At 57.4% G+C, this 24,734-nt stretch overlaps 1 protein-coding gene across 1 annotated transcript in view; it reads left to right on the forward strand.

Moving 5' to 3' along the window:
• Positions 1 to 19,228, forward strand: part of MYH9 (myosin heavy chain 9) — a 90,503-nt gene extending 71,275 nt beyond the window's left edge. The window contains exons 21-41 of the mRNA XM_027592045.2: positions 744 to 875; positions 1,299 to 1,505; positions 1,908 to 2,045; positions 3,289 to 3,412; positions 5,266 to 5,437; positions 6,212 to 6,424; positions 6,765 to 6,909; positions 8,082 to 8,288; positions 8,503 to 8,607; positions 8,752 to 8,904; positions 9,948 to 10,196; positions 11,510 to 11,722; positions 11,873 to 12,085; positions 12,371 to 12,532; positions 13,898 to 14,026; positions 14,968 to 15,056; positions 15,147 to 15,270; positions 15,549 to 15,757; positions 16,329 to 16,437; positions 16,593 to 16,765; positions 17,668 to 19,228. Coding sequence (XP_027447846.1) covers positions 744 to 875; positions 1,299 to 1,505; positions 1,908 to 2,045; positions 3,289 to 3,412; positions 5,266 to 5,437; positions 6,212 to 6,424; positions 6,765 to 6,909; positions 8,082 to 8,288; positions 8,503 to 8,607; positions 8,752 to 8,904; positions 9,948 to 10,196; positions 11,510 to 11,722; positions 11,873 to 12,085; positions 12,371 to 12,532; positions 13,898 to 14,026; positions 14,968 to 15,056; positions 15,147 to 15,270; positions 15,549 to 15,757; positions 16,329 to 16,437; positions 16,593 to 16,765; positions 17,668 to 17,785 — 3,384 coding nt within the window. The 3' untranslated portion in view covers positions 17,786 to 19,228. The remainder of the gene's footprint in view (positions 1 to 743; positions 876 to 1,298; positions 1,506 to 1,907; positions 2,046 to 3,288; positions 3,413 to 5,265; positions 5,438 to 6,211; positions 6,425 to 6,764; positions 6,910 to 8,081; positions 8,289 to 8,502; positions 8,608 to 8,751; positions 8,905 to 9,947; positions 10,197 to 11,509; positions 11,723 to 11,872; positions 12,086 to 12,370; positions 12,533 to 13,897; positions 14,027 to 14,967; positions 15,057 to 15,146; positions 15,271 to 15,548; positions 15,758 to 16,328; positions 16,438 to 16,592; positions 16,766 to 17,667) is intronic.
• The last annotated feature ends 5,506 nt before the right edge of the window (positions 19,229 to 24,734 follow it).

Here is a 24,734-nt window from a genome sequence, read left to right on the forward strand (position 1 = left end):
CCCAGGTGCTGGGGGCGCTGTCCTCCCAAGCAGCCACAGGGCGGTGGGTCAGGATGTGCACACAGCTGGACAGGCTTTCCCCTCCCTAGCCTCTCAAAAAAAAAAAAAAAAAAAAAAAAATCTCCATCTTGAATGTCGTTTGGGCTGCTTTCATTTGTAATAAATAATTTGTGGCCGTTGCAAAAAGTTACACTGACAAAGAGCGTGAAGAAGAAAACGAAGGTTCACACGTGCCCCCTTCAACCCCTAGCCAGCGTCCGGGCAGAGTAGACGTTTCACTGTTTATTCCACTGTCTGTGTTTACCCCCTTTAAGTCTCCGCTCTGTAAACCATATGCATTCTTACCTAGCTGAGCTCTGACTTGCATAAACAGTCTTGTGTTTCGTGTATTTTCCATTTAAAATTCCTGCACGAGCATCATTTTTTAAAAAGTCAGCATTTTGTTCCCTGGAGACATTTGCTGTTTTAGGTGGCTGCTTTTCCCGTGGTGTGTGTTTCTCTCATTCCTCGTGTTCCACCATTGTAAACATGCTGTCCACGTCTTCGTGCACACATGAGGGTGGTGTCCCTGGGTCAGGGGCCTGTGGCACACAGCACCCAATCGATCTCCAGAAAGTTGGTGTGTTTGCGCCTCCTCCCCCAGCGGGTCCAGTTGCCCGGCGCTCCAGCCAGCTTGCCTTGGGCGTGGGGGAGGGCCCGAGCAGGCATCCTCAGCCGAGCATCTCTTCCGCTGTCTCTTCCAGGTCAAGCCGCTGCTGCAGGTGAGCCGTCAGGAGGAGGAGATGATGGCCAAGGAGGAGGAGCTGGTGAAGGTCCGGGAGAAGCAGCTGGCGGCCGAGAACAGGCTCACGGAGATGGAGACGCTCCAGTCCCAGGTGGGTGTGTGCAGGCCCGGCCCGGGTAGTTGGGGGCGGGGCTCCCCCTGCTGCCACCTGCTGGCCAGCGGCAGGCGGGGCGTGTTTGGAGGGTCACTGTCACCAGCGGCTCATCTCTCCGCAGACCCCCATTCGGGGTTCTGTGATGTAGGGAGGCGCCCGGTGGGGCGGAAAGCTCACGGGAGCTGGGGGAACCTCTCCCAGCCTGTTTCCCGGGGATGGCGGTGCACAGCTCCCGGGGTAGCGGTGAAGGATCTGGAACGCGACGTTTGGGAAGTGCCTGGGAGCCTCGGCACCCTTGAGACGGGAATTGCTCCGGTCGGCGCCGTCTCCTCCCCATGGAAGCCTGAGTGCGGGAGCCTCTGTGCTGCCGGGGCCTGAGGAGCTTGCGGGGGGCTCACGCGGTCCCCGCGCTCTTTGCAGCTCATGGCGGAGAAGCTGCAGCTGCAGGAGCAGCTCCAGGCGGAAACGGAGCTGTGCGCCGAGGCCGAGGAGCTCCGGGCCCGCCTGACCGCCAAGAAGCAGGAGCTCGAAGAGATCTGCCACGACCTGGAGGCCAGGGTGGAGGAGGAGGAGGAGCGCTGTCAGCACCTGCAGGCCGAGAAGAAGAAGATGCAGCAGAACATCCAGGTGAGCCCCCTTACCCCTCTGGAGAGGGGGCGGGGCGTGACGCCCCGGGAGCCGGAGAGCGCGCAGAAATCGCCGGGGCCCGTTCGCTTGGGGCGGCCTCTGAGAGCTCCTCTGTGCAGGTAGCGAGCACTGCCAATGGAGCAGCGAAGCCAGTTCAGTTTCCCTCCGTCCTCGCTGCGGTCGGTCCGCGGGGCCAGGGCGATCAGCTCTGCCTTCTGCCCGCACTGCTGGTGGGCAGCTTGGTAGGAGGCACCTCAGAACCAGCAAGCACACGCTTGGCCAGGGTCCCTTGTCTCCGTCCCCCAGTTTTAAAGACGGAACCCCACACAAGTGTGGGGTGGGCCGGGTCCGTGTGGTCTGCCCCAACCCCCCCACCTCACGGTCTCCCCGGCTCCGTGGCAGGAACTGGAGGAGCAGCTGGAGGAGGAGGAGAGCGCCCGCCAGAAGCTGCAGCTGGAGAAGGTGACCACCGAGGCCAAGCTGAAGAAGTTGGAGGAAGACCAGATCATCATGGAAGACCAGAACTGCAAACTGGCCAAGGTGAGGAGGCCCCGACTGCTGAGCCGCGCGGGCGGGCTGCTGGGCGCAGGCCAGACTCCTGGCCCACTGCCTCTCTCCCTCTCGTACGGTCACAGCATCTGCGCTGTCACGGGTCCTCTTCTGGGCGTCTGTGTCCTCCGCGTGCCAGCGTCCTATCCGAAGGGGTGTTTCTCACCGCTGAGTGGGGCCCGAGGGCAAGGCTTGGCATTTCTTCTCGGTAAAGCTCTCTGCAAGTTCCTGAGACCCGAGACTTGTAGCTGAGCCGTCTGTGGGGTGTTGCACATCTGTCCCCGGGGGGCTTTGGGGACCACGGTGGCTCAGTGTTGAGGTGCAGGTGCCCTCCTCCAGCCATCCCCAGGGTAGTGGCTGTTTAAGAGTCTCTTAGAGCCAAGTCAGGTCCCTGTCACAGTCTGCTGGCGAGCAGATAAAAGCCCAGAGTCATGTCAGGAGAAGGAGAGACAGGGTCAGAAGGCCATCTTCAGTTCCGAGTGTGGGGTGGGGTGGATGTGGCAGGACACCTGCCTGTAGACTCTGTGACACGAGACGGAGTCGCCCAGGCTGGGTGTTGGTGCTTGTTTAGTACTGGGACTGTGAGGTCAGCCTGGTCGGGGACCCGCTGAAATTAGGACTTCAGCGGTGGCCACGTGGCAGAAAGGGGGGGGAGCAGCCAGGGTGCTCTGGGGGCACGAGGAAGGCGGAGGTCACAGCCCACCCAGTGGACGAGTGCCGGGCACAGAGAGGGTAGAATCATTGCATCTGAATCCCCTGGGTGCCTTCTTACCTGAGCCCAAACGGGTGACACAGGTCCAGGAAGGCCTTGGGCACCCACATCTGTAGATCCTAAGGAAGCTTATCCAGCTAATTCAGGGCTGCTAGTGACTTTTTTTCTTTCTTTTTTAAGATTGATTTATTTGAGAGAGACCACAAGTGGGAGGGGCAGAGGGAGAGAATCTCAAGCAGATTCCCCGCTGATTGTGGAACCTGACCTGGGGCTTGATTTCAGGACCCCAAGATCGTGACCTGAGCCGAAACCAAGAGTCAGTCGCTTAACCAACTGCGCCATGCAGGCGCCGGCTAGTGACCTTTCAGAATTATCCTTTGATCCAGAAAATCCTAGTGTGTCAAGTATTTAAGGTCCTCCCCTTGGTTCAGTCCTAAATTTCCGGGCAAGTTATATTTGAGGAGAGCTGAAGTGTTCTGTGCTCAACTAACTTTTAGCTCTGACCCACCCTCGGCCCCTCAGGAGAAGAAGCTTCTGGAAGACAGAATAGCCGAGTTTACCACCAACCTCACGGAAGAAGAGGAGAAGTCGAAGAGCCTCGCCAAGCTCAAGAACAAGCATGAGGCGATGATCACCGACCTGGAGGGTAAAAGGGTGGTGGGCAGGAACTGAGGTGTCCCCACTCCGGGACCCGCCTGGGCCTTGCCGCCAGGAGCAGGAACACTGGGCTGGTCTCAGTGTTCACTGGGTGCAGGCACGCTCAGAGTCTGCAGTCCCCAGCCGCTGCCCTGAAAACCTCGGGGACAGCTCTGGTCCCCACAGGAGTCTAGGCTCCGGGCACTGGCTGGGCTAGGAAGCCCACGTGAAGGGCTCTCAGAAGAACACTCTGGCATTTCTTTCCTGTTGTGTGCCATGAGTTGCACAAGACTGACTTCCTAAGAGGTCCTAGGTCTGACCCCAGCTCTGCTGCTTACCAGCTGTGTCACCTTGCAGCTCTCCCTTAATCTCTGTGGCCTTTAGTTTCTCCTCCAAGGGTCATAGTGACCGGGCGTCCACGGGGACTACCCTAAATCACACATGCAGGCACACCATGCGTGCTCTGCTGGGTTGGACAGATGCCGCGAGAGACCGTTGTTTGACTCGGGGCAGGTGGCCAGTTGTGCCTTTGTCTGTCTGAGGATTTCTCACCCGTCCTCTTGAGAGGTGTAGACAGCGGAGAGGGGAGAGGGGACCACTGTGGGGCCTCTGAGCTCATGCCAGAAACCACTGCTCCCTCGGCAGAGGCTCGGGGCACCCCGCGTGTCCAGGACAGATGTCGACTCCCTGCACACGTAGGGCCCAAACTGTCCAGGCTGACCACCAGGAGGGTTTTCCCAGCCCCGCCTGCCCCCTTCATGTTTGGAGGGGATGAGGCGAGTCAGGCCGGCAAAGGGGAAGTGAGGTGCTAGAGGGGTCTCACCCCGCGGACTCCCTCCCTCACCCGGGAACAGTCTGAAACACAGTCATCCAGGTCTAGGAGGGCACAGCCACCGGGCAGGCAAACACCGAGAGGGGCTTCTTAGTTTGACACTGACCAGTGTTAACAAAGATATGAAACAGTGTGAACACACGCGCGTGCACACACACACGGCTGGTGGGAGCATGAACTGGGAGGTGGCCCTGAACGGTCTGGTGTTGCCTGGTGGCTTTGAAGCTTCACGTGCCTACAACCAACCCAACGCTCTCAGCCACACGCACCGGGGGTTCCGGGCCAGAGCGCTCACGGCAGCATCGTTCCGGAGGGTGCACCGCGAGCCCGACCCGAATGCCCTTCCACTGTAGCACAGGGAGATAAGCTGTGGTATGTTCACCCGGTGGAACACTAGACTGGTCCGCGTGGATCAATTGCAGTGACACTTAACTTGCTAAATCTCAAGGTCTTACTCTTGAGTGACAAAAGCAGGCGCGGACTCTGGGCTAGGAGCTGTGGTGAGTGCTTGCAGATATTAATGCCCGCGGGCTTCGCAACCTAACGAGGCACGTGGTCTCATCCTTGTATTCAGATGACGCACAGAAGGGTTAAGAGGTTACCTGAGTGACGTCCTAGTGGAAATCGTAAAGCCAGACATTGGACCCTGACCCCCCGCACTGACTGTAGAATTCATCCAGGACTTTCCCTTACACGGTTTAGGTTCTTGAAAACTAAGCCTATTTTTTAGGGAGGCAGACCTGGTACAGCCTTAAAGGAAAACAAGGGAACTGTGAGCACAATGTGCAGGGGAGCGTAGGTCCCTGGCAGGGCAGGTTGGCAGGGTTTGTGGTGACACCGGACGTGGCAGCTCGGGGATGTTCTTCCTTCATCCAGGCCTTGGGTACAAGTGTCTGCGTGTCATGATCCTTTAAGGCTGACGTATGTTTTATAACAAAAACTTCAGTATTTTTTGTAACAATGAGAAACAAAGATGGGAAAAACCTGTGGACGCTGAGGGCTCTGTCGGTCTCCCCTGGCTTGCTTCTCAGAGCGCCTCCGAAGAGAGGAGAAGCAGCGTCAGGAGCTGGAGAAGACTCGTCGGAAGCTAGAGGGGGACTCTACTGACCTCAGTGACCAGATTGCCGAGCTGCAGGCCCAGATCGCCGAGCTCAAGATGCAGCTGGCCAAGAAAGAGGAGGAGCTGCAGGCCGCCTTGGCCAGGTGAGGGCCGGCGCCCCCTGCCGGCAGGTGCCGGCACCTGCCGCCGTGCGCCCCGTGCGCACAGCTGCCCTCTTGGAGCCATCCCACAGCAAGACCTGTCCCGTTCCCTAAGGGCACGTGTGCGGCTGCTTTGTCGTCTGTTTGTAACCCCCGGAGGTCATCTGCAACGTCACCCAGCACCGTAGGCCTTGCCGTTCTTGCATTTTTAAACTTTCTGGCTAGAGGCATGCCAAAAAAAAAAGGAAAAGAAAATTTTTGTTTTAGATTCACAACAAAATTGAGCAGAAGGTGCACAGGTTTCCCATACACCCCTGCAGCCCGCCCCCCGCCCCCCCCAACGCAGCCTCCCGCACTGTCACTTCCCAGCCCAGGGTGGCACATTTGCTACAGTTAATGAACCTGCACTCACGTGATTATCACTCCCAGAGTATCTGCGGCACCTTCGTATCTTTCCTTAGTTGCTGTAATGGTGGACTGTAGCATTTTACTTCCTTTTTAATTTTCACTTATTCATTTATTTTTACGTTTTAGAGCACTGAATTTCAGTTTGGAAAATGAAGTGATTCTTCTGTGGGGTTTTTCAGTTTACAGAGTGGTTTTGCTCTTAAATTTTCGGGAAGCTGCAGATATTTTTGCCGAGAGGAGCACCAGAGGGCGGGCCATGGTTACGACTTCTGGAAGCGGCTTTGGCTGCTCCTCTCCAAAGCCTTTTCTGCACACTCTGCTCCCTAAGGTGGAAAGAGCCTCCTCCTGATGTTGTTGTCTCTTTGGCAGAGTGGAGGAGGAAGCCACCCAGAAGAACATGGCCCTAAAGAAGATTCGAGAGCTGGAGTCACAGATTTCTGAGCTCCAGGAGGACCTGGAATCTGAGCGAGCTTCTAGGAATAAAGCTGAGAAGCAGAAGCGGGACCTCGGGGAGGAGTTGGAGGCTCTGAAAACGGAGCTGGAGGACACTTTGGACTCCACGGCTGCCCAGCAGGAGCTCAGGTGCGCCGTGCAGCCAAGTGGCCAAGTCACTTGAGGATGGGGGTGGGGGGCAGGGAGGGTGGTGCCCCCTCAGTAGCTCCTCTCTAGTTTGGAGCAGAGTGGGAGGCCTGTTGAGGAAGCTGGCTTGGAGTTGGGGTGAGGCCGGGGCGAGGCGCCGATTCCTCCACAAAGTGGGTCTGTGAGGTGGGCTGGAGGATGCACGGCCAAGGAGGGAGGCCACTGGGCAGCAAGGCTGGGGTGGCCAGTGCCCCTTGCCGGCCTCTCTGCAGCCGGGGAAGCAGAGTCCAGGGCGGCAGCATGCCTGGTCCCCGGCCTCCATCCTGAGGGTGCTTCTCTCCAGGTCCAAACGCGAACAGGAAGTGAACATCCTGAAGAAGACCCTCGAGGACGAGGCCAAAACCCACGAGGCCCAGATCCAGGAGATGAGGCAGAAGCACTCACAGGCCGTGGAGGAACTGGCTGAGCAGCTGGAGCAGGCAAAACGGGTGAGTGGGCTTCCCTGGGGCCGGGCTCCGTGACTGCAGGTGGTGCCCGGGGCGGTGGGGGGGGCCCTCCCGGAGACTCGCTGCCTCCCTGGGCCGGGCCTGCAGAGCAGAGAGGCTCCAGACTCCAGCCCAAAGCGGCTGTGTGCCTTGGGCAAGTAGCTACCTCTGTGCCTCAGTTTTCCCATCTGTAGAGGAGGCAAGTGATAGGTCTGTGTCATGAAAATCTGCGACAGTTGGAGTTGATGACCAGTAAAGCATATGAACAGTAAGAATTCAGTAAGTTGTTCGAGAATGACTGTCAGTATTTTGTCCAGGACCCGCCAGACCAGAAGGCCTCCAGGAATTGGAGTGGCCTGGTGCCAAGTGCCAGAGGGTCCTAGGGTTTTCTCTGGAGCACCCACACCTGGTCAGCTGCAGTCTTGATGGGAAGCCTTGGGATGTTAATCCTGCTAGTCTCGGGCAGGCGGCCGGGCCAGGCAGTTCTCAAGACCATGTTCTGCCTGCCGTGGCTCCCAGTGCGAAGCCACTCTTGGTCGCGGCCCAACAAGTCAAAGGCTCTTCCGCGTGGCGGCCTGTAAAATGCTCTCAAGAGGCATGCCTTGTCCATCTTGGCGCCTTCTGGTGGCAGCCTTCCCTTGCCCTTCAGCTTTTCCCCACCCAACACACCTTCGAGTTTGTGTGGTCCCCCTTGCCACGTGCCTGTGATCCTGCAGCCAGCTTGGTGGACGGTAGAATGGGGTGGTTGAGTGGATTCTGTAAATGCCGCTTTTATATTTTCTGGAAGATCGTCACATTATCACTCGGAACATCAGATTTCAAAGAGGCTCTACTGGAAGCCCAACTCTAAGCAACTATAATTTCCCTCATCTTCTGATATGTTGAAGCCCTAGTATCAGTGATGATAGCCCGTTACATCTGAGCGTGAGGGAGGCCGGGTGGGGACTGTTTCTGAGCTGCGGACAACGTGCTGCATGTCCCGTCCGGCTGAGTGAGGAGTGCAGGTCAGGCCCGAGCGTCCGGCCTGGGGCTCTTGGCAGCATGCATCCCCTGGGCTGGCCCTCTGGCGTTCTCGCGGCCGAGAGAGCAGACTCCGGATCTGGACCGGGCAGCTCTCCCAGCCTCCTGCCAGGGCACAGCTGCCCCTTTCCACCTCATGGCTTGCGTCCCCACAGGTGAAAGCCAACCTGGAGAAGGCGAAGCAGACCCTGGAGAACGAGCGAGGGGAGCTGGCCAACGAGGTGAAGGTGCTGCTGCAGGGCAAAGGGGACGCTGAGCACAAGCGGAAGAAAGCCGAGGCCCAGCTGCAGGAGCTTCAGGTGAAGCTCACCGAGGGAGAGCGCGTGCGCACGGAGCTGGCCGACAAGGTCACCAAGCTGCAGGTGAGGCCTCCGCTGGGACCCGGGCCTGGGCGGGGATGCCTGCCGCTGCGCCTCAGTCTTGGCCCGGATCTCTGGGGCTCCCGCTCTCTTCTTGAGCGAGGCCTTCGGGGCGCGGCCCGTGACTCCAACCCCCCCCCCCCCCCCCCGCCCTTGGCCTGATGGCTGAGGTGGGGCCAGAGCAGTCATGGTCCTTGTCCTTCCCGTGCCCGTGCAGGTTGAGCTGGACAACGTGACAGGTCTTCTCACCCAGTCTGACAGCAAGTCCAGCAAACTCACCAAGGACTTCTCTGCCCTGGAGTCCCAGCTACAGGACACACAGGTAAAGACAGCGGCGAGGCCCAGCTCCTCTGTGACCCGTCCCCCGAATCAGAGAGACTGGCTCCTCCCTCCCGTCGGGTGTGGGGCCCGTGAGGCTCTGACCCTGCGTCTCCTGAGCCCCGGCGCCCCACATGTCTCGGCGTAGGAGCTGCTCCAGGAGGAGAACCGGCAGAAGCTGAGCCTGAGCACCAAGCTGAAGCAGATGGAGGATGAGAAGAACTCTTTCAAGGAGCAACTGGAAGAGGAGGAGGAGGCCAAGCGGAACCTGGAAAAGCAGATGACCACGCTCCATGCCCAGGTTCGGTATCGGCTCTGCCCTAGATGCCCTGTGCCCCCCTGGAGACTCAGGGAAACTGGGGGGAGTCTGCAGGCTGGGCAGTGTCTGGCTGGGCACCCACCTGCACAGGGGACGGGAGGGAGGCCTAGGTGCTGCGAGCCAGGCGCCCTCCCTTGGGGAGCTCCTGCCCTCTCCAGCCAGAGCTGCTAGCCAGGGTCCCGGCTAGAATTCAGGAGTCTGTAAACGTGGATGGAGGAGACCTCACGTCTGTTTTTCCATCAGTCTGGCTGACATCAGTGTTCTGTTCCGTCACGCACGTAGGCCGTAAGCCCACGCCAGCGGCAGTGCATGTGGCGTGAAGGAAAACCAGCGGTCACCGTGTCTGAGCTGTGGCGGGCTTTGGGGATGTCATGGCACTCCTGCCACTTTGGGAGCTCGTACTTGACACGCTAACAAAGGAGCACACGGGTTACTCTGTCACAGTCTAAAGAAGTACCCAGCCACTGCATTTTTCTGTATTGGTTTACTTGCTGATCCTCTATATTTTATGCACGTTAAAACATCATTACGTAAGAAGGAGGTCGGTGTTTTCTAGACTATCAAAAGGGCCGCGACCAGAAATCGATCAGGAGGCCTGTTCTACATCCTATCGTAGGACCTCAGTGGCCAGGCCAGGAGATCTATCTGCACCACCTCCTGGGGGTGGGCCCGTAGCCCGTGCTCCAGTCTGGGTGGGAGTGGCTGGTGGGTGCGTGTCGTGGCAGCTTTGTCTCTGGGTGTGAGGAGGGGCGGCGGGATGGATGCCTATGGAGCCCTGGCGAGAGGCCGATGGAGGGGGCTCCCCTCTCTGGGCTTGTCTGAAAAGCAAGTGGCTTGGTGTACGTCTCGACAGAGAGGCTGCCCCTGGGGCTGCACGCACTAGGCGGATACCCTCTGCAGAAACCCCGTTTCTCTCACCCTGGTGGAAGAGGGGCGTCTCTGTGACCGGGCCTCCGCTCGTGGGGTGCAGGCTGGCTGCCACCGCCCCACGCCTGGGCTGTCTCCCTAACTCTGCTCCTGCCCAGGTGACGGACATGAAGAAGAAGATGGAGGACGGCGTGGGGTGCCTGGAGACTGCAGAGGAAGCCAGGAGGAAGCTCCAGAAGGACCTGGAGGGGCTGGGCCAACGCTACGAGGAGAAGGTGGCTGCCTATGACAAGCTGGAGAAGACAAAGACGCGGCTGCAGCAGGAGTTAGACGACCTGCTCGTGGACCTGGACCACCAGCGCCAGACTGCCTCCAACCTGGAGAAGAAGCAGAAGAAGTTTGATCAGGTGGGTGCCTCCGGGCCGCCCCCTGCACCTTTCCGGTCCGGCACAGCCGCAGGGAAGGCGAGGCTGGGAATACCTCACCACCTAGCTCAGGAGGGCCGCGGGCCAGGCACGCAGGGGTCCCCCTTGCGGGGCAGGGCGTTTCTTCCTCTTTTCCTGTGTCTGACGTCTTTCAAATTGTCTGTAATGAACCAGTTTTACTCTGATGTAGGATTTTGTTTTTTTTTTTCTTTACTCTCAACACGGGGCTCGAACTCACAACCCTGAGGTCAGGATGGCACATGTCCTACCGACTGAGCCAGCCAGGCGCGCCTATGATGTAGGATTTTTATTTATGTGTCATGCCCTCTGCCTCATTGCAAAAGCTCTGAGGCAGCTTACAGAGAGACCCAGGCAGTGGAGTAGGAGAGGAAAGTAGACTACATCAGGGGTTGCCAAAACCCACCAAGCACTACCCCGTGCCTGTTGCTGGGGGTAAAGGTGCGCTGGATCCCACCAGGCTCCCTGGCTGCTTCCGTGTTTCTATAGCAGAGTCCGGCAAAGTCTAGAGCATTCACTCTCTGGCCCATTAAGAAATGGGTCTGGGGAATAAAGAGGTATTGGGGGGTTGGGGAGATGGGGAGATGAGGTCTGGCCACGGGTGGGCCTACACAGAGGGTGGACCCCGAGAACTTGGGTGTAAATGGGCATCCTTGACGAAGGCCACAGGTGGAGGCTGGGCCTCTAAGCAGCCAGATTGACAGGGTTGTTTTTTATTTATTTATTTATTTATTTATTTATTTTTAAAGATTTTATTTATTTATTTCAGAGAAAGAGAGAATGAGAGATAGAGAGCACGAGAGGGAAGAGGGTCAGAGGGAGAAGCAGACTCCCCGCCGAGCAGGGAGCCCGATGCGGGACTCGATCCCGGGACTCCAGGATCATGACCTGAGCCGAAAGCAGTCGCTTAACCAACTGAGCCACCCAGGCACCCATATTGACAGGGTTTTTAAGGGAACTACCAATCAGCTGTTCAGGAAAACAGGGCCTTTGATGGTTCTGAGAGAGTAATGTTCCCTGCGGGTTCTCATGGAAAGGGTGCCGTGTTTCATACAGAATCGTGATTATCAAACGATGAAAACGAAACAGACCTCACAACGTGCTGACAGAGCTGATCGCTGCCTCGCCTGGTTACCCCAGGCGATGGCTTGGTGCCGGCTCTACGTGGTCCCCTCCCCTCAGACCAGCACCTAGGACCCCCAGTCCCCAAGGAGTATGGGTCCGGGTGCTTTGCCCCCCTGAGGGCAGGAGGCTCACGGTGACCACCTCCCCCTCAGCTGCTGGCCGAGGAGAAGACCATCTCTGCCAAGTACGCAGAGGAGCGCGACCGGGCCGAGGCGGAGGCCCGGGAGAAGGAGACCAAGGCGCTGTCGCTGGCCCGGGCCCTGGAGGAGGCCATGGAGCAGAAGGCAGAGCTGGAGCGGCTCAGTAAGCAGCTCCGCACAGAGATGGAGGACCTCATGAGCTCCAAGGATGACGTCGGCAAGAGCGTGAGCACTGGGTCGGCGGCCGGCTCAGGGAGGGACCCGAGTGGGGATGTCCCCAGGGACTAGGGGCTGAGCGGACACCGAGGCCAGGGACCTTGGGGACCTCGTCCCTCCGCTCCTGACTCGGATTCCCTGGGGGTGGGGGTGGGGCAGGTTCATGAGCTGGAGAAGTCCAAGCGGGCCCTGGAGCAGCAGGTGGAGGAGATGAAGACCCAGCTAGAGGAGCTGGAGGACGAGCTGCAGGCCACCGAGGACGCCAAGCTGCGGCTGGAGGTCAATCTGCAGGCCATGAAGGCCCAGTTCGAGCGGGACCTGCAGGGCCGCGATGAGCAGAGCGAGGAGAAGAAGAAGCAGCTGGTCAGACAGGTGTGGATGGGCCCCCACAGCTCACCCCCTTTTCTGGCAGGCTTCCGTTTTCTTTCCTCTCCTGGGTTGTGGTGGGCCCCTCGTCCACTCCTCCCATGTCTGTAGGTTCCAGTCCCCTGTCTCCAGGGTCGGGGACCTGCTCTTTTATGGTCAGTACTCTTCATGGGCCCCTGGAGGTGCCCCGCGCCGCCCCCCTCCGCCCCCCCCCCCCCCCCCCCCCGGGCTCAGAGTGGAGCAGGGTTGGGGTGTGGGTGCTGCTGCCTGAGCCGTCCGCCTGTCCGCCAGGTGCGGGAGATGGAGGCAGAGCTGGAGGACGAGAAGAAGCAGCGCTCGATGGCAGTGGCCGCTCGGAAGAAGCTGGAGATGGACCTGAAGGACCTGGAGGCCCACATTGACTCTGCCAACAAGAACCGAGACGAGGCCATCAAGCAGCTGCGCAAGCTGCAGGTGAGTTCTCGGGCCATACTGGGCGTGGCTGCACCTGTGGCGCTGGCCTCAGGTGGGCTGGGACACCGGCCGGGCGGTCGGTGAGCGCTGCGAGGCGCCACCCTCCCCTCTCTGCGGATGCTGCCCTTAGCCCTGGAACAGAGAGCAAACTTGGAGTAAGATCATTGACTGTGTGTGCATTAAACAAGGAAACAAACCCAGGCAAACTTGGAAAGGCAGTGACGTTAGGGACGTAATCACTTGGTGGTAGATTTCCAGAGTAAACCAGATACGGCCCGGGTCCCAACCCGATCCAGTCTTAGTGGACAGTGATCGAAGCTTCTGAGCTGAGCACAGAACCCCATGTGTGGCCCAGAGCACAGAGCACGCACGCGGGAAATTCTCACCTCACCGATAAAGATGACAGATTTTGTGTATATGTTTTTTATTTTCATAATGATTTTAGCATAGTTAGCATACAGTGTTCTGTTCGTTTCAGGTGTACGATACGGTGATTCATCCCTATGTCCGTACATTACTCGGCGCTCATCAAAATAAGTGCTAAAGAGAACGACTTTCGTTCTAGTCTACTCATTTGCTTATTGAAAGATTTTATATATTTATTAAGAGTGTGAACACGAGTGGGAGGAGGAGCAGAGGCAGAGGGAGAAGCAGACTCCCCTGAGCTGAGCAGGGAGCCCGACCTGGGGCTCGATCCCAGGACCCTGGGGTCATGACCTGAGCTGAAGACAGACGCTTAACTGACTGAGCCACCCAGGCGCCCCAAAGAGAACAAATTTTTTAAAAAACAGCTCTGAAAAGCCACGTCACACCCCGAAAACCAGCAGCAGGAAGAACAAATTCTGTCCGTTGACGAGGTCGTAGGGTGTAGATGCCCTTCTTGGTGGCGGTTGTTCTTGGTACCATTTGGCCTGGGGAATCGCAGTTTGGGATCATGTGCAGAAGGAAAAAAAGGAAAAACCTATTTGACCAAGGTCTTTAGAGTTAAAACCAATCACAGGAGAAGAACAAAGGAAATGGGTTTTTGCCGTGTAGTGGGGGCTGACCTGGCAGGTGGGCATTGACCCAGAGAAGCAGGTGTCCCCGGGGAATGATTCAGGTCAACAGGAAGCTGTAGGAAGTACAGCCCAGACTGCAGCTTGGGCTAACGTGTAGCCAGTGACTCAGAGCTTCCAAAGGTGTGCTTTGTGAATTCTGATGGTCAAAAACGTGTGGAAACGACACAGGATAAGAGAGACCTGTGTCCTTGTTATTTGGCCCTCTTCCGGTTGGTTACACGTAGCACGGGGCTGGAAGCGGCCCGAGGCTCCTGGGGGAGGGGTGGTGGCTCTGGTGGGGGTCCCAAGCCTCTCCCGCCCGCCACAGGCGCAGATGAAGGACTGCATGCGGGAACTGGAAGACACGCGCGCCTCCCGCGAGGAGATCCTGGCGCAGGCCAAGGAGAACGAGAAGAAGCTGAAGAGCATGGAGGCCGAGATGATCCAGCTGCAGGAGGTGGGCCGGGCCCCAGGATGGCACTCGGGGACACCAGCAGGGGGCAGCCCACAGCCTCCACCCGCCCAGCTGGCGGCCCCCTAGCCCAGCTGCAGCGGTGGGTTGGGGGTGGTTTTGGCTTCGTGAAAGCATTCCCTACAGGCTTGCGTTAGGTAGCCGGGCTTCCCGGTGTGACTGAAACATGTGTGTGAATTAAATTGTCACCATTTGGGGCCAGCTCCCTTGCATGAAACGAGGCTTTGTGGTAATCACCACCTCCTGCTGAGCAAGGGGGGGGGTCCTTCCCAAACGCTCAGGCACCACACGTCCCCCCACCTCCTTGTCGTCACACGTGAGGCATAGGGAGAAAGGCTTCCCTCCGCCCTAGGCGGTCATCTTCAGTGTGAGGTGACTGGCCACCTGGTGTTCCTAGCGGGGCTGGTGTCCAGGCATGTCCTCGTCCATTCTCTCCTGATGGCTGCGCTCTCCTGCCTGGGCCTGGGGTGAGCCCTCCCTCTGAGGTCACGTGTAGGTCTCCGTTGAGGCCACCTTACCCTCCTGGCTCTCAGGGACTCCGTGCTCTCGCCCTAACTCACACCCCTGCCTCGTCCCCCTGACTTCTGGTCTCCCCGGAACGCAGAGGGACGACCAGCATCCCATTAGGACGGGACAGTTTTTTCATTTATCTCTACATCCCCAGCACGTGACTTGGCTGCTAACACTTAGATATAGGGGCTTTGCAAACATGTGGTGCCTAAGCCATGGCCTCAGAGGAAGGACCCAGCCCTGTGAGCCAGAGGGGCTCACGAGGAAGGACTTCGTGGAGGAGGCAGACGTAGGAGGGGGTTTGAGAGGAAGGGCCAGGGGCTCGGGGAGCATGGTGCCGCAGAGTACCAGGAATGGGGGTGGGGGGCTCGCAGGGCTTCGGGCCGAGCGGGTCACGGTCTGCGTTTTCATGGCAGGAACTGGCAGCCGCTGAGCGTGCCAAGCGCCAGGCCCAGCAGGAGCGGGACGAGCTGGCCGACGAGATTGCCAACAGCAGTGGCAAAGGGTGAGCCGTGGGGCGGCGTGTTTGGCTGAGGGCAGGGGGTGCCCGTCCTCTGGGACAGGCCCCATCTCACTGCTCCCTGCCCTCACCCAGAGCCCTGGCGTTGGAGGAGAAGCGGCGCTTGGAGGCCCGCATTGCCCAGCTGGAGGAGGAACTGGAGGAGGAGCAGGGCAACACGGAGCTGGTGAACGACCGGCTGAAGAAGGCGAACCTGCAGGTGGGCGGGGCCGGGGCTGCCTGGGCGTTCCTTGCGCGCCAGGCTCTCCACCTTCCAGACAGTGGCTGGCGGGAGCCCGGGGCTCACGGCTTTCAGGGAGCGTGTCCCAGCACCTGTGAAGGTCTCCCTTGGTTTCGCTCTCTGGACCCTGGCTGTGGTCCAGAGCTTGGGGCCCCAGGGCCTGGTGTTTTCAGGGGCTCTATGGGACCCAGCGGCCCGCCTCTGCCCCAGCCAGGGCCCCCCGGCCTTCCTGGGGTGACCAGCCCTCCTTCCCGCAGATCGACCAGATCAACACCGACCTGAACCTCGAGCGCAGCCACGCCCAGAAGAACGAGAACATGCGGCAACAGCTGGAGCGCCAGAACAAGGAGCTCAAGGTCAAGCTGCAGGAGATGGAGGGCACGGTCAAGTCCAAGTACAAGGCTTCCATCACCGCCCTGGAGGCCAAGATCGCACAGCTGGAGGAGCAGCTGGACAACGAGACCAAGTAGGTGTTCCTGCCCATCACCTGCGACAGCCTGCAGCCTCCTCTGTTCCTGCCCGAGTCCCGGAGGCCTTTGTCCCCCTACTGACGGTCGCTCATCCCTTCCGCGGGGGCTTCACGGGAGTTTGCATAGGAGCCCCCGGCCCACCTCCACAGTTGGGGGTTTGGACGACTGTCTCTGGGGGCTGAATCAGACAGAGGTGGGGGTTCCTGCCCGGTTGGGCAGCCAGGTTGTGGGCTCAACGAGACTGACGCTTATTTAGAGGCAATGGGCAGGTCACACTGGGCCCCAGATTTCAATTTTCCCTTTCCTTGCTACATACCTGCTCTTTGGACTGTGTCCCCTCCCTCCCTGAGCCCGTTTCCTCTGTGAAATGGGGTAGTCGCTGTGCCTCCCCTGTAGGAGACCAAGCACGTTGTGGGTGTTCAGTGGGGATGGCCCGCCGCCTCAGCCTCGGGGGCCTCCCCGAGGGGCAGATGCCAGTGAGGCCCGAGGATGGGGGTGTCCAGCCGGTGGCGTGTGGCCAGACCCTCTGAAGGAGGGTCGCTGAGCCACCGTGTCTGTGCCCCGCAGGGAGCGCCAGGCGGCCTGCAAGCAGGTGCGTCGGGCCGAGAAGAAGCTGAAGGACGTGCTGCTGCAGGTGGATGATGAGCGGAGGAACGCGGAGCAGTTCAAGGACCAGGTGTGTGTGTGTGCGTGCGTGCGTGCGTGTGTGTGTGTGTGTGTGTGTGTGTGTGTGTGTGTGCGCGCGCGCACGCGGGCCCCGGGGCCGCGGGGCCTGGTGGGCCTCCTGCGCCAGAGTCCCTGACCAGGGCCACTGGCCGCACATCTCCGCAGGCCGACAAGGCGTCCACCCGACTGAAGCAGCTCAAGCGGCAGTTGGAGGAGGCCGAGGAGGAGGCCCAGCGGGCCAACGCCTCCCGCCGGAAGCTGCAGCGCGAGCTGGAGGACGCCACCGAGACCGCCGATGCCATGAACCGCGAGGTCAGCACCCTCAAGAACAAGCTCAGGTGAGCCCCACCGCCTCCTCTGCCCCCGTCGCGCCATTGCTTCTCCTCCCCAAAGTTCATGTGCTTGAAAAAGCGTGTTTCAAACAAAGCTCCCAGAAGCTGGTTCCATTTGGGCCTGGCGCCCGGTGCTGCGCTGTCCTCCCGCTGCTGGGCGGGCGCTCACCCCCTGCGCTGATCCCCGGCCTTCTGAATAAACGCTGAGCCCTTGGGCTCCTTCGTTCCCACCTCGTCTGAAAAATTCGCTCACGGGGCAGCTCCCAACCTGGTGAGACGTTTTCCAGGCTTGAGGTGGCCCGGCTGGTCCCTGGCACGTTTGAGGGGACTGGTCCGTGGTGGCTGAGTGCGGCCCGGCGTCCTTCCCCACCCGTGCCTGTGCCAACAGGGAGGGCTACTGTGCGTTTGTCGGGGAGCGTTAACGTTACCATTGAAGAAGTGTCAAGTGGTGGAGGCAGAGGGTCTTTTTCTTCTTCTCCAAAATTCTCACTTCTCTCCCTTAAGCCTAAAAGCAACAAGAGCAGACATTCTAGTCCGTACTTAATATTAACGTGACCGGAAGAAGGTGTTGGTATTTGCGTACCGGGTGGAATTATTCTGCATCTCTTGGTTTCACCTGTTTTGTAGGAAGTTTGATCATTTGTGTGCAGGGTGGCATCTTGCAGAGGGTGACTCTGTCCGCTTCTGGGCCTTTCTCCCTTGCAGTCAAGTCAGCTTCCTGATGTCTTTTCACCAGTGTTTTGAAGTGAAGTGAGAGGCTGTGGTCCCTGAGGCTCCCCGTTGCTCCCCCCATCCCACCCTCCCCCAGGATGTTAGCACCCGGTGTCCCTCTACAGATGGCCTCGAAGTGTGCGAGCTGTACTTGGCCACCCTGGCCGGCCCGGCTGACCCTGTGCCTCTGTCCCTAGGCGAGGGGACCTGCCATTTGTTGTGCCCCGCCGGATGGCCCGCAAAGGTGCTGGCGACTGCTCGGACGAGGAGGTAGACGGCAAGGCGGACGGGGCTGAGGCCAAAGCTGCCGAGTAACGTCTTCTCCTGCTGCCCGGGACGGACGGACAGACCGACAGATGACTCCGCCTCCCTTTTCCAGCCCCCGCAGCACCCTCCTCCACCTTCTCGGGACTGCCGTGACCGTGACCTCCCCACCCAGTCCCACCAGGCCAGGGGAGGGGACCTCAGGCCTGCGCCTCCCCGCCCGCCGCCCCCAGGCCTTTCTGAGGGTGTTTGGCTTCCTCCGCTGCAGTCCCCTCCCGCACCCCTCCCACCCCCAGAACCTGATACCAAAGAGTCCGAGTCTTGGGCCCCTGGCCTGGGAACAGAGTGACCAGCAGGATCTTTGGCCCTCTCTTGCCGCACAGCACAAGATGGCAAGGCAAGGAGGGCAGGCCACCGGGGATGGGCAAAGAGAGTTTTCTACGAATCTATTTTTCTTCAGACTAAGAGGTTTTGATAGCCCGACACCGCAGAAGAGTTGTCACCTTCCCCCACCTCCGCCACCAGCTCCCCCCCCCTTTGCTGTTGGCAATCACACACGGCGACCTCACAACCTCCGCCCCATCGGCCCCCCACTCCCGTGGGCCCTGGGCGATTGGGTGAGAGCAGGCCCCGGGACGCCCCCTCTGTGCCGGGCACAGAATGCGGGGGGCGGGGAAGGAGAGTCACTCCTCCCCACCCGCTCTGGGCAGCGCCACAGTGGTCCTCTTCCTGTTTCAGGGTGTCTCCAGTGCAATGAGCCCCTTCCCTCCTTTGCCAAGGGCAGCCGGCCCCTTCCACGGCGGGGCTGCTGGGCCTCGGGGCCCAAGCGGGGCAGGCCAGCCGTGGCTTCTCCCAACATTCTTGGGGACCAAATGTATTTAATGGTTAAGGGGCTTGTCCCAAGTCTGACAGCCAGAGCGTTGTGAAGGGCCGGTGGCCCTCCAACACGACATTGTACCTACTCTAGGACTGGGGCCTGAGGGCAGATTTTCTGCACCGTGGACTCAGCGTGGTTTTTTAAAAATCTGCCAGCTGCACGGATGTGTTTGAAAGGAGAAAAAAATTTTTTTCTTTCCCCCGCCCCCTTCTTATAATAAATGATAAAATTCCAAGTCTTTATCACTGCCTTTCCTTGGGAACCACGTTTAGAAGAGAGTAGCTTGTCCTACACTGGTCTACACTGGTTGCTGAATTTACCTGTATTCCTAACTGTTTTGTATATGCTGCATTTAGACTTACTTATGGCAAAGAAGGCATTTTTTTTTTTTTTAAAGAAAAACTCAACAAATCATGAAGATATATGAAAGCTATGCCTAGAAAGCTCTGAATTCAGGTCCCAGTTGCTGTCACAAAGGAGTGAATGGAGCTCCCAGCCCCGCCCCTTTTTTATATAATAAAAGTGCCTTAGCATGTGTTACAGCTGTTCCCACTACAGTAAGCTGGTTTACAGATGTTTCCACCGAGCACCACAATAAAGAGTACCATGTGCTACGAGCCGTGTCTGCTGGTGTCTGTCTGCCCGGGCGGGTGGCCTGGACGGGACTGTGTGTGGCTTCTGCCGCGGACACCTACTTTGCATCCTCTTTTTTTTTTTTTTTTAAGATTTTATTTCTTTGAGAGGGGAAGAGAGCAAGCGAGAGCATGAGAGCAGGGGGAGGGAGAAGCAGGCTCCCCGGCTGAGCAGGGAGCCTGATGCAGGACTCCTTCCAAGGACGCTGGGATCATGACTTGAGCCAAAGGCAGATGCTTAACCGACTGAGCTTTTGTGCATCTCCTAGAAGCTTCCTGTAGTGCAGCATGGCCGAGGCAAGGGCTGGGGGAGGGGTGGCAGTCGTGCAGGAAAGGTAAGCTAGAAAGGCAGGCTAGGCTGGGGCAAGGACACTAAGAGGGTCTCCTAGAAACCTCTGTTCAGTTACTGAATACCCACTGTGCGCTTGACTGGGGCTAGGGACACAGACCTAGGTGCTGACTTCCAGGAGTGTCCTTAGTTGTCAGACAAAGCCTGCCTTCTGGAGGTTCGTCCCGAGTTGAACACAAGCAGGACCAAGGGAGTCGGTGACCTGGCCTGTGGGTATTGGAGCAGGAGGCCGCCAAACTTTTGTTCCTTCACTGGTTCTTTTAACAAAGGCTGAGGAAAACCCGGCCCCTTGCGGGGCGCCTGGAGTACAAGGACATGGGAGACAAGAGGTCCCTGCAGCTGCAAGACGGAGGGAGTGAGGGGGAAAGGCATTCCTTAGAGAAGGGCTCTGGCGCGGACCCAAGCAGCCCACCTGCGCACCGCCGGGGTCCCGGGGCCACTGTGTGGCCAGCTTGGCTGCTACGGAAAGCTGTGAGCTTCCAGGCAGGCGGGTCCGCGGGCCTCCATCCGTCCATTCCTTCAGCCTCTGCACAGGTGCAGGTGTGCTCGCGGGCCCCTGGGAGGGAGCCGCAGGTGACAGGTGGGGGTAGCCAGGCACAGGGGACTTTGGGTGCTTCTGCTCCCTTTCTTAGAGGCTCCAGGGGAGAACTTCTTGCCTCTCCAGCTGCTGCCGCGACTCCAGGCGTCCCTCCGATCTCTGCCTCTGCCTTCACATGGCCTCCTCCCCCCCCAACTCCCTGTTGTCTCTCCTCTGGGTGTCTCTTGTAAGGACCCGAGTCATTGGATTTGGGGCCCACCCAGATATTCTGTGATCATCTCAAGATCTTTCACTTAGAGGATTTGCAAAGCCATGAGGCCTTTCCACATAAAGTCACAGTTACGGGGTGCAGAGGTGAGCTCGTGGGCCTGTCTTTTGAGGGACCACCATTCAGCCCACTGCAGTACTCAGCAAATATCCATCCACCCCTTCAGATCCATGACTCGACTCTGTACTTCGTGCAGGAGAAGTGCCGGACCGGGGACCCGCCCTGCCCACAACGGATGGCCAGTCCCAGGGTCTCCTGACCCACCCACCACTCAGAGAGGGAAAGAAGTTCACAGCATATGTTTTGAAGAGAGACAGGGACGGAGTAGTCAGAGAAAGAACAGGGCAGAGGTGAGGAAGCCATGATCAGGTAGTTCTCTTCCTGCAGAAAAGCAAAGTGATGAGGAAAAGCTGCTCCTTCCTGCAGGTGAAACTTCCACATCTGGGGGCTCTGGAGGGGATCCTGGCACAGTGGGAGGTTGGGGGGGGCCCTCCAAGGTCCTGTCTCTCTTTAGAGCCTGATCACTCAGCCACAGAAAGGGAACAACTATTTGTATAGGCAGCAACTTGGATGGGGCTCAAGTGCATTACACTGGGTGTGTTTTTTAAAAGCCAGTCTTAAAAGGGTTACATACCGTGTCAAATATTCTCAAAATGCCAAAATTAAAGAGATGGAAAGCAGGTCAGTGGTTGCCAGGAGTTAGGGAAGTGTGTGACCCTAAAAGGTTAGTGCCAGGGAGTCCGCTTGCAGGGACAAAACAGTCTTGAGTGTCGTGCGGGTCCCGTGAATCGACGGGCCCTAGGACTCTCGTATGGACGTAACAGTGAGTGTGGGCAAAAACTAGGGAGATTTGAGTGATGTCTGTCATCCAGTTCCTTGAACCCGGCTCCGTGGCCTCGCTTTGAGAATGACCATAGTTAGGGAAGGTGTCACCACTGGGGAAATGGGGTGAAAGGTACACAGGACTGTACTTACTTTTTTTGTCTTGTTGAGTCTACAGTTATGGGTTTGTTTTTGTTTTTTTTTTAAGTCTGTGATTCAAGAGCTGAACGGTGATGGTGATGGGGGCGGGGGTCGGTGGGCAAAAGTAGGGAAGCCACGGCCAGCTTCGTGATCTGGGGAAAACAACTTCATTCTCAAAAGTCTGTGTGTGTCCTGGTCTGTACGTGGAGGTGATTGAGACAGCAGACACCCCTGAGGGGGTGCTGGGAAGACGGAAGGAGGTTACGCAGATGCCGTGACTGCTCAGTGCCTGCCCTACGTCGTGAGCGCTCAGGGAAATAGCAATTGTTTTTTAATTTATTTTTTTTTTTGATTTTACTTATTTATTAGAGAAAGAGAGAGAACATAAGCAAGGGGGCAGGGGCAGAGGGAGAGGGAGAAGCAGACTCCCCACTGAGCAGGGAGCCCGGACGTGGGGCTTGATCCCAGGACCCCGAGATCATGACCTGGGCTGAAGGCAGACGCTTAACCAACAACGGAGACACCCAGGCGCCCCGGAAATAGCAATTCTTGTTAATTGAGCACCTACTGTGTGCCGAGCACAGTCCTTACCTTCCTCTCTTCATGCCCTCGGTACCACTGTCAGGTATGTACACTTTCCAAAGGCAAGGAAACCGAGGTGCAGTGAGAAACGGGGGAACATAGTCAAGCAGGGCTGCGTGATGCCCCATAGTCTCCACCGCTCATTCTGGAAGGGGCACCTGGACGCAGTGGAGTTTGGGTCCCACTTGTCTGACCCCCTGGAGGTGGGGAGCTGTGTTGGGAGCATCCGACACCTGCACCAGTTGCTGCGGGCCATTGTGGGCACAGCCAGACCCAGCCCCCCACGGCCACAAGGGACTCAGACTGCCGGGCTGGCCCCTGGCTGCTGAGATCGGGCAGCCAGTTCTTGTGGTGGTTGAAGTTATGTGACTCATCTCCAGCCAACAGGGAGAACTTAGGGATGAAACCTACATTTTTGGAATACTTGAGGGTTTAAGGATTTCTCTCCCTCTGGGCTGTCTAGCTATTTCCCCAGCAAAATGAGTTTATGCGGGAACAGCAGAGGAATTGCAGTTCAGGACAAACCGTGGGGAACCACAAGCAAGTCCCGAGAGACAAAGGGAAGGTAGCTTTTACTACCTTTTAAGAGGAAACTGGGGAGGGTTGCTGGGAATACAGGTTCAGTGGGGAAGAAGAGGAATCGAAGGCTGTGGCGGTTTCTCACTGGCCAGCAGTGGCGGGGAGTGGGTTGCGGCGGGGCAGGGAGGGATCGTCCTTCTTTTTCTTAGAAGCAGAGGATGAAATCCCTACATGAACAGCATCCTCCCTCATCAAGAGAGTTCCAAGCTGCCCTCTTCCCCCTGGAAGGGCGGGCAGACGGGCCTGCAGAGAGCGCCCCCTGCAGGGCTCCCCTCCACCTTCCTGGCGTCTCCGTCCCACAATGGGGACAGTGCGGGAGCCAGAGAAGAAAACAAGGAACACCAACCCCAGTTCCCCAGGTTTTGGGCAAGCGGTGTCAGCCATCTGAACCACAGGTTTCTCTTCTGTGAGATGAGAAGAAATGTTTTGGTGGGACGCCTGGGTGGCTCAGTCGGTTGCGCATCTGCCTTCAGCTCCAGTCATGATCCCAGGGTCCTGGGATCGAGTCCCACACTGGGCTCCCTGCTCAGCGGAGAGCCGGCTTCTCCCTCTCCTCCTTGCTTGCTGTCTCTGTCTGTCTCTCTCTCAAATAAATAAATTAAAAAAAAAAAGTTTTCCTCCCAGGGCTGTGGTAACGAATACCATCATGCATGAAAATGCTTTGCAAAGCTTTAGTAAAGGGGTCGGGTGCTATTATTTTTTTTCCATGAAAGTCGGGCTTTTTAAGGATTTATGATTTGTTGTTTGTTTCTTATTTTGTTTTTATGCAAGTGTAGTTAATATACAGTGTCATATTCGTTTCAGGTACACAATATGAGCAAGCAATTCTTCATATTTCTCAGCGCTTGTTGCGATAAATGTACTCTTTGAAAAAATTAGTTAGTGAACTTTAAAAGTTCGAATTGCAGTGTAGTCAGCATGCAGTGTTAGTTTCCGGTGTACAGTATAGGGATTCAACAGTTCCGTACACTACTCAGTGCTCATCACAAGTGCGCTCCTCACCCCCAGCCCCTGCTCTCCCCATCCACCCACCCGCCTCCCCTCTTCAACCACCTGTGTGTTTTCTCTGTGTTTAAGAGTCTGACTTAAATAAAAACTTGAAACATTAAAAAAAAGTCTGTTTTTGTTTCTCTTTTTTTCTTTGCTTATCTGTTTTCTTTCTTAAATGCCACATATGAGTGAAGTCATGTGGCATTTGTCTTTCTCTGACTGATTTTGCTTAGCATCATACCTTCTAGATCCATCCATGTCATTGGATGTTGTTCACCCTTTTAACCATTTTTTTTAATTAAAAAAATTTTTTTTGAAGATCCTTTCATCCATTTGAGAGAGAGAGAGAGAGAGAGTGCGCGTGATCGGGGGGAGGGGCAGAGGGAATCTCCAACCAGACTCCCCTCTGAACCGGAGGCAGAGCTCGATCTCACCACCCCTGGTCACCCCTGGCAACCAGCGCTGTGCTTTCTGTCTTTATGAGTTTGACTACTTTAGGGTGCTAAGTACCTCACTGGAATAGAATCGTCCAGCATTTTTCATTTTTGTGACTGGCTTTCCCCCCCCATTTTTTATTGGGGTACAATATGCACAACACCACATTCCCATTGTAACCATTGTTAAGGATACACTTCAGTAGTATTAAACGCTTTCACAATGTTGTGTGTCCAGCACCACCATTGTTGTTGGGTTTTTTTTTTTAAGTTTTTTTTTTTTTTTTAATAATCTCTGTTACCGATGTGGGGCTCGCACTCAATGACCCCGAGATCAAGAGTCACACTCCATAGACTGAGCCAGTCAGGCTCCCCTCTTTATTGTAATACAAGTGCCTGATTTAGGCTTTGATTGCCAGTGCATCCACTTCCTGAAAGAGGGCCATCTCCATAAACACTGTGCTGGCTAAGGAGCCAGGCTGCCCCCGCCCCCCCCCACCCCCGCCCCACGAGGCTCCTTTGTTTTAGAAATCTTGGTTGAATTCCATAACTGACTACTTAGGCCACTTGTTTTTTTCTCTTCCCCAGCTTTATATTCACCAATAAAGAGTGAACCCACAAAACCCTAGGCTCCCACCCTCAACCCCCATAAAAGCAGAACCCCAGGTTGTGGCGTGCGCGCTCTCCCTCCCCATGAACTTCCGGTGGGTCCCAAGCGTGCTGTGTAATTTCCAGGTCTTGTATGTAGTAAGTCTTCATTCTCTCCAGTTCCTGATGGCTATTACTGA

The sequence above is a fragment of the Zalophus californianus genome, chromosome 9, assembly GCF_009762305.2.
Source record: "Zalophus californianus isolate mZalCal1 chromosome 9, mZalCal1.pri.v2, whole genome shotgun sequence".
In the NCBI taxonomy this organism is placed as follows: Eukaryota; Metazoa; Chordata; class Mammalia; order Carnivora; family Otariidae; genus Zalophus; species Zalophus californianus.